We start from the raw sequence: 12,549 nt of genomic DNA, 5'->3' as shown, positions 1-12,549 counted from the left end.
TGTTGAATGTAATCCACATTCATCTTGTCACTCTTACCCACCTTTTCTTTTCAATCACGTTACGGTTCTACCCTTTGTGGTTCATATTTCAGTGCTAGTTTCCCCTTCTGGGCTAAAGAGCAGGGGGAAAAAAGGAGGCCTGGAGAAGGGAGAGGGGAAATGTTTGTACTTGGGGAGGGGGAGAGCCTCCAGCCATCATTGGAGTGATTTTGTTTGTACCGTCATTCTGTCCCTCATTCTGTTAGTCTGGGTTCTTGGAGGCAGAGACAGTATCTTACTCCCCTCTACAACCCCAAGATTCCCACAGAGATCAATAATTACTTGCTGAACAAATGAGTAACCAAAGGAGTAATCAAGTTTCCTGGATGGTGGTTCTTGGATCTAAGAAGATGGTGAAAGAAAGAAGGTGGAAAGGTTTGGGGCATTTGGAGGTGACAAGTAGGAGAAAAAAAAATGATTGTCAGAAAAAATGAAACAAGGGTTACTGATTTTGACCAGTACCTATTCAATGTGGGCATAAACCCCCCCCCAAAGTGCTTTCCTTAACACTTACAAGAAAGTGTTCGGGATCAAATTAACAGTCCATTCAGCCTGATTACAGATAAAAAATAGCTTAAGGTCTTTTGTCCTGTTCTGAGATATAGACCCTCAGGGCCCCCGAGGGGTGATACTGGGAGTTTAGGAAGGGAACTTCCATTTGCAGACTTTCTGAGCTGCACTCTGAGGGAACGTGCCCTCAGCTAGGCTCCAGATGTGTGGGCCTAAAGCTTCCAGAGGTGCTTCTTGCACACATAGAAGGAACCTTACAAATCTGGTTCCATACCTTTAGTTTCCTATATTTTTATAGGTCAGGAGAGCAGAGGCAAACATGCATTTAAAAAATACTAGTTGACTGTCCTATGACAGGGCCGCCTTGTCCTGCCAGTTCTCTGTGATAGAGTTGGGACACTGCAGTCTTCTCGGCAGGGGCTCTGAATTGCTTCCCATTTGGTACTACCCAGCACTGGTCTACTGTTTGCTCTTCTATAAAAAAGGGAATGTTTTCTTGGTTGGTTACTGTTACCAGTTGATTTATGTCTCCTGAAAGTATTAGGGGTCTAACCCCCAGTACCTCAGAATGTGACCGTATTTGGAAATGGAGTCTTTATAGAGGTGATCAAGTTATAATGAGATCATTAGAGTGACCTAACCCAATATGACTGGTGTCTTTATAAAAGGGTAAAATTTGGACACAGAGACAAACACACAGAGAGAAGATGATGTGAAGAAACACAGGGAGAAGAAGGCTGCCTACAAGCCTAGGAGTGCCTGAGGCCACCAGGAGCTAGCAGAGAGGTCCGCAGCAGACCCTTCGGAGGGAGCATGGCCTTGCTGGTCCCTGGGTAACAGACTTCTGGCCTCCAGACTGTGAGGTAATATACTTCTGCTGTTTCAAGCCATCCAGTTTCTGATAGTGTGTTATGGCAGCCCTGGAAATGTATATAGTCATTTTAAAATTAGACTTTTTTAAGTCTTTTAAAAAAAATCCCTCCGGATGATGATTAATTTTTCTCAAGTTCAGAATTACAGAGGCCAGTAACCTTTGTAGGCTAAGCTGTATTGTGTGTGCGTCTAAAAGAGATGAAAAAGGGCATAAGTAACCTCTTTCTAATCTACATTCAGTTATGGATAGGAGCTCCCCATGTTAACTGAAGCCTTTTCTGCTTTTGAAGAACTTAAGTGATCAGAGTGGTCATATTTTCTGCAAGATAGGTACATTAGGATTGCCATACAGTGCTTAGCAGCTCTAGGTTTTTAAAAGTGTAGTTCTGTACGTAGAGAAAAACTGCGGGACCAACACTGAGATATTTAGCAGAGGTTATCTTTGGGTAGTGGAATTACTGGTAATTTTTTGTTATTTGCTTATTTATTTTCTACGTTTTCTAAGCAAGTATATGTTAATTTATAAATCACTATTATATAAAATATAGCAACTATAAAATGAAACCTAATATAGTTTTTATTTCTGACTCTCCTAGGTAGGCCCTATTTCTGGGTACAAAGGGTCTTTCAAAAGATTTTCCAGTCATGGCAGTGTAGTTTTTCAGGGAAAAGAGTGGTCCTCCACATCCCGGGTTAAATCTGTCTTCTGCCTGTGGTATTTTCCACTGCAGTCTGCTGGGTGGTATAGTAAGGGCACTGGGCTGTGGTTAGTACATCATGGTCAGTAATTCCATGACTTTTATTGAAAATGGCTGGACTGTAAACCTAGCTTTGGATACATATGGGGTTACTAAAAATAAGCACCAGCTCCCCAGGGAGTGATACTGGGGATATAAGTGGGTTGAGGTGGGTCTGCTCTTTGTTGACGGTAAGAGTGCCCATTCCTTTACTAGGACACCACTGAGGTGCATTCTTGCAAGATAATTCTCTCCAGCAAATCATTGCTAAAGGCTAGGAATTAAACTCTTTGGAGAACTGCTCTTAGCAGGAGCCTAAGGGCATCCTTGGGGGCATCTGGTGGTAATGAGACTTGTTCTAGGGCCATATAACGTAAGATTAGGACTTTTAAGATTTCTAATCTTTTTAAGATTAGACAAGTCTGAATAATGGTGAAGCCCTGCAAGCAGACCATTGGCTGTAATTAGACCTTGGCTTTCTTTGCCTGATTGCAGGTAATTTAATGTGGTAGCATAACCATACCCCCTGCCCCTACACACACACACACACACACACACACACACACACACACACACACACACACACACACACACACATTAACTCATCCAGAGAGATGGGGGACAGTGCAGTTCATTGGAAGGGTAGTTTACCCTGCTGTATGTGCTCTTTTTTATTTTAATATGACTATTTGTGTCAGTCTTTTGCCTGTCTTTACATAAGGTCTTCAGAATTGTTCAACTTCTTCTACTTCTGTTAATAAACAGAAGCAATTATTGAACCTAGTAACTTGGCTATATCTCTTCAACCTTAAGATTAAAAAAAAACACAAACAAATGTTGGAACTTTACTGAGACGTTGGTTTTTCACAGTGATGTGTATTTGCAATTCTGAAACTATCAAAGAATTAAGCAAGTTGAGCAAATGATGACTCTCACTGTTGGACAAGGGCCATACACATATGGAATGGGAAGAATTCTGTAGTGTTGGATTTGGATTGCAGATGTCAGTATGAACTTACTGTTTTAGTAAGTATACACGAATACATACTTCTTAGTTCCATCCACTGAAAGGGCCTAATAGCAATGATTATATCTTGATTCCAGAACTGAGTCAGGTAGCATCTATACTTAATGAAACCAGAGCTCCTTGAAGAAGTAACCGATTCTTGGACGGGGTTAGGGAGAGTGAAGATGAATCTGGAATATCTTCTCGTACCAGAAAGTAAGGGAGTGCTCCAGCAATGTTCGGGATATGCCAAAGGATCACAGGAGTCATCTTGAAGGGGCTCTCACTCCTTAAATTTGTGACAATTTTAACATTGAAATAATGACAGTAATGGATTTTAACCAATTACTAAATTAAGAGTTCGTGAGTCTATAATGACAATAAGTAAATAAATAATAATAATGAAGGAACAAGTCTTCCTTACAGTAGAATGCCAACCACTTGGCGTCACGGTAATAACTTATTTGGGTGAGAATGATAAAGAGATGCTGCAGTTACTGAGTGAAAACCTGATGACCCACCAGAAGTGTACAGAGGCTCAAAGTCTCTTTCCCAAAATTATTAATTGCAGAGGGAAAGTAGTACATTTACAGTGGAGAAACCTGAACCGAGTGATGAGTGTTAAGATCACCACTACTGGGATGAAGCATCTTGTCTTCCTGATGTAATGCACCAAGGATGCAATATCCCATTTGCCGTATTCCTGCCCAAGTCAAAGCAAACAAGTTAAGCTGAATCTAGTGGGAAACATCAGACAACCACAAATTTATGGAAATTAGTTTTTAAAAATTGGATTGAATGTATTCTAAAGAATGACCATATCATAAAAGCCAAAGGAAAGCTGAAGACCTCTCCCAGATTAAGAGAGTCAATGAGCTATGACAACTAAAGCAATCTGTGATCGTGGATTAGATCTTTACGGGAAAAGAAATTCTTACAATGAATGTTGTTTGGACAACTGGTAAAAGTTGATTATGGACTGTATTACATAATTATGTCTCATATAGTAATATTACAGCAATGTTGAATTTCCTGATTTTTTATTTGTACTGTAAGTTATATAAGATAATTTCCTTGTTCTTAAGAAATATCCATTGAAATATTTAGAGGGCAAATGGACGTGAAGTCTGCAACTTCAGATGGTTGAGAAAAAAAGATGTGTGTGTCTACACACACACATGCACACACACAGTACAAATGTGGCAAACTGTTAACAACTGGGGAGTGTGGGTAAATAGTATTGGAGTTCTTTGTATGATTCTTGCAGCTTTTCTCTAAGTTTAAAAATAGTTCCCCCAAAAAAGTATGTTTTTAAAATTTTTTTCTTTTGGTTCCTTCCTGGATTCTTAAAAAATGCATTTCCCTTCCCCTCACACTCTCAAACTGGGGTTCTTGTTGGCAAGAATTTATATAATCTCTAACTTTACTGGTGGAATGAGTGGGGGAGATGAGAATTAAATGCCTGGGGCACCAACTCTTCTAGCAATTGAAGAAGAAACGCTGCTGTTGTGTTTCGATGCAAGGTCTGTACTGGCTAAAGGGCTGTGATTTGCGGTCTGCAGTCTGCCCTACGTCCCTTGTCCTGGAGGGAAATGGAAGCATTTCAGTGACTGGAATCTTGTCATTATTTCATGTTAATTTAGTCACTGGTAACTGAGAGGAAAGGGGGCAATCACCAAGTTGGCAAGAGGGACGTGTATCCACATTGTGTATGAACCTCCTCCTTCTTAAAAGGCCAGGCTGTGCCAGTGCGTGTGGAATCCCTAACACAGATGGATCTGTCAGGCTCACTTGAGACCATTTTCTTATTTAAACACTTCGCCTTAGACCACTGTGTGGTTAAATTTCTTTAATATCCGGAATAATGCTAGTACCATACAGAAAAGCGGCCCCATCCCCACATCCTTTGCTGTAATTCCAGTATTTACAGTAGACAGCTGGACTGTCCAGTCCAGAGATTAGGTACAGATTTCACAATGACAAAGCTGACATCAGCATCAGCCTCAGAGGACACTCACCAAAGGAGCAGAGCAGAGGCCAGGAATATTGATAAAGTGCTGTAACCAAAAATTGTTCTGAAAACAGATTCCTCGACAAGCCATCAAATTCACAGCCAAGGAGAAACAAACCACAATGTTAGCAACATAGCAGCATCCAGTAAGTAACTAATCAAAGCTGTACAGAGTTTACTATAGACAGAAGTTTGGAGATGGGACATAGAAGGCCTAAAATCCGGAGTCAGCCCACACCCACCCCTCCACTCCTCAGGTCCCTGTAGTTTACAGTTGGATCTGTTCATTCTGAGGACCCCACCAGAGGCCTTATTCTAAAGAAGGCTGGTTTCCCTCAGGAGTTTGGGGCATTCTTTTTGTCTGTGTCAAGGGGCATAGGTAGACTTCGTAACCGGCTGTGTCCCAAAGCCAATGATAAAGAAGGAGGCATAGGCCTCTCAATTTCACAACAGACAGACAAAAAAGGCTAAGTTTTAGGCAGTTGTGGAGTGAGAAAAGTGTGGCCCCAGCCGTCCCTGCCCCTCTGTTCTGTGTTCTTTTGTTTGAATTAGCTTGTATCTCTCTCTCCTGTGATGTGAATGAGCTCAAGGTGCTCTTCTCTTGGAGGGATTCTCATTTTTGTTGGGAGTCAAAGGCTTAAACTAAAAGAACCAACTGTTTATCTGGAGCAGGTGGAGCAGGTTTGCTTATGAAGTCACACCCTGTTGGCATCATGTCCACTGGGAAGCCTCTGTCTTGGAGAATTGAGCTAGTTAATTCTCTACCAAGTTCTTGGCAGGTGTCAACCTGCCCTTCACAAAGCTTCAGCAGCTACATTGCTTCTAAGATGTTTCATCTCAACGTCAAATCCCAACAGGGCTGGAGATGCCGGGGTTTCCACTTCCCGAAGCTTCCTTGGGGCTCCATAGAAGAGGCCAAGGCACTCGTCAGTGGTGGTCTGTTGGCCTCCTATACTCAAGTATATACCGAATTCCCAGCATGACTAAACCAGCTATTTTTACATCCTCTCAGCAAATGAGGCTGAAAAAGAACTGGCCCACATTAAGTGAATAGAAGTCTGGAGATTTTTAAATGTAACTGTAGGTATAATCAACAGGTTAAATAATGAGCTGCTGTCTGACAGGGTGCTTCATCTTTAGAATCCTTGCTGTGTACTCTCCTGCTTGCTTTGGGGATCTTTCATTAGTTTTATGCACTGTTGTGTAGTTTCTGTTTCCTTTTTTTTGGTTTGTTTTGAAGGGAGGAGGTAATTAGGTTTATGTATTTGATAGAGGTGCTAGGGATTGAACCCAGAACCTCGTGCATGCTAACCATGCACTCTACCGCTGAGCTACACCCTCCCCTCTCATTTTCTTGTGCATTGGTTTATTTTCAGCATTATCATAGAAACCTCTTAGATTCAGTTTGTTTATATACACAGAAATTTAACTAAAATTTGGTTTTTGGATAATTCTGAGACTAAACGTTATGTTGATAACTTTTATTTTTATACAGTGCCCTCCGTTTTGCTTTTAAAGAAAACACGGTCATTTTTCATGGCAATAGTCAGCTTCACTGGACCTTAACTGTATTTTTCTGGACTTCTTATCTTTGTGAATTTAGAGAGGAAAGAATAAGTAAGTCATTTCTGAGCCATGATTTGAAAGACTTATTAAAAAAAAAAAAGCCTTTCCCCCCGCTGTCCCTCTAAATAGCACTCTGGCTAGAGGCAGCACGGTGACCAGCTTGTGCCTGGGCGTGAACTGGGGGTCTGGATGGGGAAGAAGTTCCAAAGCATGGAATGAAATCAAATTTGTTTTGCACGTTTTGCCTCAGGTTTGCCTTGTGAAGAGATTAGAAAGTAAAACCTCTGGCAGTTTAGAACTGTTATTAAACAGACTGGCAAAGATCTTCACCAGTGAAGGGCTGTCACAAAACGAATCTTCCTAAGAACAGAGCATAAGTAAATGGGTTCAAATAGGCACAAACCAGAATACACAGTATTTGTTTAGATAAAAGGAGAAAATTCCCACTGGTCAAAGCAAAATAACTGACTGTGGAGACTTGATCACCTTTATTAGCAGAATAGAAGCCCCTTAGAAGGACTATGTTCAGTTCTCAGTGACCTTCCAGACCCAGGATTCTGAGAGGAAGGGTGATTCTGTGTGGACCAGGAATTGGTACCAGTTGTGAAAGGAAAGAGCAAGAGCTTCGTTCAGATGTAAACATACTACAGTACGGAACACATAATACCTGTATAATAAATACTGGTTAGTTTATAAAGAAACAGTTCCTAGAAGCCATTGAATGTCACTTGGGTGACACTGACTTACATTCTCCCAGTTCTCACTGGAATGAGACAACTTCATAGACACGTACATACTGCACAAAACTCTGTGACAGGTTTCCACCCAGTCCCCACTGTTGCCCACAGCAGGTTAGACAGACGCTCCCTTGGTCATTGTTCATTGTGCCCAGTGCCTCCTCCTGTGAAGGCCGTGAGTCTGCCTCTTCACTTCAGTGGCAGACTCCAGTGGCATCAGGCGACCTTGGTTATAGACAAGAATCGTTCAATATGGCAGCAACTGAGGTCTCTGCGATTCCTTCCTTTCGGTGAGAGACCTCAAGCCTTTACAGAGTCCTTAGGGACTCAAAATGACAGACGTCTTTTCGGAAAGTAAACCAGAATCATCTTGCTCCTCCTCAGAGGACTTGGACCACGGTCATTCTTTTGAGAGTTGTTACTTTTCATGGGAGCTTGCTGTTTCCCTGCCAATACAACTTCTCTTCCACTTTTTTCTTTTTCCATCGGCAGAGAAGCAGCATCTTAAAGGTCTTCCTGAAGGTTCTGTTGCAGAGGGCATAGCAGATGGGGTTGACAGTGCTGTTGACGTAGCACAACCAGTAGCCCAAGTGCCACAGGGTGACTGGCACACACTTGTCACAGAAGGTGGAAACCAGGACCATGATGTTGTAAGGGGTCCACGTGATGATGAATGCCAGGAGAATGGCGCTCAGGGTCTGGGCCGCTTTCCTCTCTTTGACGAGGACCATCCTCTTTCGTTTGGTCATCTGATGGCTGAGGTTGGGATCGAGGCCTTTTGTCGAAGGGTCCTTGGACACCGGGAAGGAGCAGGGCATGATTTTCACCTTGCGACAGCCGTTGCTGGTGTCCTGGGTTCCATCAGCTTTTACCACCAATCGGAACTTATAGGCCACGCATTTCTGACTCTTGGGTCGCTGAGCAGCAGCTGGAGACAGGAAATATTTTGGGGTGTCAGAGTCATTTTTCTCAGTGTGAGCGTTCACTAACGTTTCCTTGGTCTCCTCAGCACTGAATTCTTCCCTTGGGCTTTCCTTGGCCTGGCTCTTGTAGACCACTTGAAAGACAGGGTCAATGGCAGGCTTGTCCTCATCTTCTGAGGAGGGGTAGCTGCTGCAGGTGGTTAGCTGCTCGGCTCTGGCCCACTCCGTGCTCGGGCCAGTGGCCTGGGATGGCTTCCCAGTGGTGGAGGTGCTCCTGCGGGAGGATGACCAGGACGCTTGGTTCCTTTCCCTCTGGGCCAGTGCGGGCCGAGGGCAGCTGAAGCAGGACCTGAGCAGAGCCTTGTGAGCGGGCTTCCTCTTCTCAGCTTCAGCCACAGAGTCAGAGCCCTGGAGGTCAGCCAGGTCTTTGGTTCGCTTCTCTGTTTCCCGGTAGATTCGGCAGTAGAGGATCGTCATGACAGAAACAGGGATGTAGAAGGCAGCAATGGCAGTGCCAAAAGTGATGGTGGGCTCCGAGAGGAACTGGATCTGGCACTCATCTGGTGGTACCGTTCGCTCCCCAACCAAGTACTGCCAGCATAGGATCGCCGGGGCCCAGAGGATGAAGGAGATCAGCCATGCCAAGCCAATCATGATGCCAGCCCTCTTGGGGGTGCGCTTAGCCCGATAGGTCAGGGGTCTTGTGATAGAAAAGTAACGGTCAAAACTGATCACCAGAAGGTTCATGACGGAAGCATTGCTGGCCACATAGTCCAGCGCAAGCCAAAGGTCACAGGCCAGGCTCCCGAGAGCCCAGCGGCCCATGAGGATGTAGGTGGTGTAGAGGTTCATGGAGAAGATCCCAATGATGAGATCCGCACAGGCTAAGCTGAGTAGGTAGTAGTTGTTAACTGTCTTCAGCTGACTGTTGACTTTGAAGGAAATCATGACTAAGACGTTGCCCACAATGGTGATCAGGCTCACCACAGCTGTCACGGCGGCAATGGTGATGACTTCCCATAGCCCATGGCGTTCTAAAGGCTGGTGACTCACTGGGGTGCCATTGACTGTAGTCGCATTGTGATAAGAGTCCCCTTCCATCCTGGTGCAGGAGTTTACATTAGGACAAAGTCTTAGGTTCCAGACTGTTCTTTTTTCTATCTCACCTCTCCTGGCCAGTGTCTGGAAGAGAGGGAAATACATTAGCTTCACCCACCAGCATGAATTTCTTTTCCACTCACTGTTTATAATTTCCAACAGGACGTTAAATGTGGTCCCACATCTATTCAGAGGAAGATGCTGAAATCTCTCAAGTTTTGATAACACTTAAGACATCATCCTTTTGCTTTGGGGGATTAACAGTACCCAGGAGCCTTTCTTGTACATGAGGCTGCTGCCCTCTTGTGGTTCCAATGGGCATTTTTTAAAAAAGTGCTGGGAGGCTGAGGAGGGCTAACAAAAAGGGAAAAAAAGAATTGGCATGTTGCAGAGCAGTAAAGAAGAGAAAGCAGGTGACGTTAAGTTACTTTCTGCTGCAATGGTCTTGAGGGCAGATCCTCTGTTTTTTAAGCTTCTGATAATAAGTACCAATTCTGTCATGCACTAGGGAAAAAGACAAGTTCTATCTACTTTTAGCCTCATTATTACTATAAATATAACTAAATTCAATTATTAAACATTATCGAGGCAGTGTTGTGAGCCAAGACTGTATTACACCGCTTCTCCCTGACTTAATGCACAAACTCCCCACGCGTACCTAGTTTCCATCTGGAGGGTTCAAATTTTGCCCCAGCTGCTGAAGATGATGAATGACCCTTCCTCCATTTCTGGGCTATTTGCAATATCATGGAAGTGTTTTAAATTAAATTTTTTTCTGATTATGAAGTAATATGCCCCTTGTAAAAGTTCAGGCAATGTCAAAATGTAGAACTTAGAAAGCAAAAACTTCTTGTAATTCCACCTTGCAGAGGTAATCAGCGCTCTAACTGTATTTTCACAGCTTTTCCCTATGCATATACATGCTAACAAATATTTAAACACAGTTGTTTTTAATGGGTGGATTGTTTTGTTTTGGGGGGGCAAGTAATTTGGTTTATTTATTTTTTTAATGGCGGTACTGGGAATGGGTGGATTTTAAATGTTTATACTCGGAATTTTGTTTTTTTGTACGTAGCAAATCATCATGGACATCTTTTGGATACATCTTTTGGATCAAAGCTATCTTTTTTCATTTTAATGACTTTACATTATCCCACTTAATGGATATACTATAATTTATTTAACCAATCCCCCATTGACAAATCCCAACTTTTTAAAAATAGAAGGAAATTTTTCCTTTTCTAGATTGAAGATCTATGTATATGATAAAAAAGCTTCGTTGGGTACAAAAGTGTAGATGGTAAAGATAGGTTTCCCTCCCACCTCTGACCTCCAATCTCCCAATCCCTGTTTTCCAGAAGTAGCCACTGTTACCATTTCTCTTCTTTCCTTCCAGAGATGTATGTGCATACAGTATATATCTGATGACATATGAAAAATACCATTTTAATTACATTTCAGGCACCTTACAGGATGGTGAAGGGAGAAAAGTCTTTGGTGACCTTCAGAGCACATCACATGGGCAGTGCCTGCTCTGCCTACTGGCCAGTCTTGACACTTCCTTGTTAACAGTAATTGATAGAAGGTGACAAATTTGTGAAAGGCTATAAATTTTCTTGGCTTTGTTTTGTATTTTCTTTTTAATTTTTTTCTTTTTAAATATGAAACTCTTCACAAATTTGCATGTCATCCTTGCCCAGGGGCAATGCTAATCTTCTCTGTATCCTTCCAATTTTAGCTGCCAAAGTGAGCACTGTTTTGTATTTTCAACTGTATATTTTTTATTTTTTATTTTTATTGAAGTATAGTCTATTTATAATGTATTAATTTCTGGTGTGCAGTGTAGTGATTCAGTTGTATATATATATATATATATTCCTTTTTATATTCTTTTTCATTATTGGCCATTACAAGGTATTGAATATAGTTCCCTGTGCTCTATAGTAGGATCTTGTTGTTTATCTACTTTATATATAGTTGTTAGTGTCTGCAAATCCCCAACTCCCAACTTATCTCTCCCCCACACCCTTTACCCCTTGGTAACCATAAGTTTGTCTTCTGTGTCTGTGAGTCTGTCTCTGTTTCTGAAATTTTTTGTCTGGTTTTTTTTTAATTGAAGTATAGTCAGTTACAATGTGTCAATTTCTGGTGTGCAGCACAATGTCCCAGTCATGCATCTATATATGTATGTATACACATATCATTTTCATACTCTTTTATTAAAGGTTATTACAAGATACTGAATATAGGGCCCTGTGCTATACAGAAGAAATTTGTTTTTTTAATCTATTTTTATATATAGTAGTTAACATTTGCAAATCTCAGACTCTGAAATTTATCCTTTCCCATCCTCTTTCCCCATAAGATTGTTTACTATGTCTGCGAGTCTCTTTCCTTTGTAGATGAGTTCATTAGTGTCTCTGTTTTGTAAATAAGTTCCTTTGTGTCTTCAACTGTATTTTTAGATCCTTTCCTAATACCTCAAGTTCACAATGGAATTGAATTGATATTGTCTTGTACCAAAGATCAGATTCTCCCAACTTCCTGATCTTGCACCCTTCTCCTTCACAGTCCAACCAATGCAGTCCCATTTACCCATGAAATATCCCTCTTATGGGTCCCTTTCCATTCCTGCTGCTACCACCCTGATCCAGCCTCCTGTTACAGTACACCAATAACTCCCTGGTGATATCAACATCCAGGTGACAGCAAAGCAAATCCCCAGGATGCCAGGTCACTAGACAGAGAGCCCCTAGCACCTGAAAAGATCAAATTTGCTCTCCACCCTACAATTCTCTGGGTGAATTTCATCAGACTGTTCCTACTTGTCAGATCTAAGTCATGCAGTTCAAGAAAGAACCTACAGAAATTCCTTTCTTTCTCATTCATTCCTCCTTTTCTTCCATTCCCCAGTAAATACTGAATGTCTTTTATGTGACAGACTCTAACACTGGGGATACCATCTCAGGGGTATGGTACTGCACACCATAGGGGCACAGGTGAAGGACATCTAACCCAGCCTAGTGGGGGTGGGGGAGGCACATCCTGA

At 42.2% G+C, this 12,549-nt stretch overlaps 1 protein-coding gene and 1 non-coding gene across 2 annotated transcripts; both read right to left on the bottom strand.

Annotated features, from left to right (window-relative positions):
- Nucleotides 1–7,525: 7,525 nt before the first annotated feature.
- Nucleotides 7,526–9,575, bottom strand: CHRM5 (cholinergic receptor muscarinic 5). The gene has a single exon (XM_031672973.2). It carries the CDS (start codon nucleotides 9,501–9,503, stop codon nucleotides 7,905–7,907), a length of 1,599 nt encoding a protein of 532 aa, XP_031528833.2. The 5' UTR covers nucleotides 9,504–9,575; the 3' UTR covers nucleotides 7,526–7,904.
- Nucleotides 9,576–11,155: 1,580 nt separating this feature from the next.
- LOC116278054 (U6 spliceosomal RNA) lies at nucleotides 11,156–11,259 on the bottom strand. The gene has a single exon (XR_004187476.1). It is a non-coding gene; the product is annotated as a U6 spliceosomal RNA (small nuclear RNA).
- Between the last annotated feature and the right edge of the window lie 1,290 nt (nucleotides 11,260–12,549).

The sequence above is a fragment of the Vicugna pacos genome, chromosome 6 (assembly GCF_048564905.1).
Source record: "Vicugna pacos chromosome 6, VicPac4, whole genome shotgun sequence".
In the NCBI taxonomy this organism is placed as follows: domain Eukaryota; kingdom Metazoa; phylum Chordata; class Mammalia; order Artiodactyla; family Camelidae; genus Vicugna; species Vicugna pacos.
The sequence above is the reverse complement of the archived record's forward strand: the minus strand, read 5'-3'. Positions and strand labels throughout refer to the sequence as shown.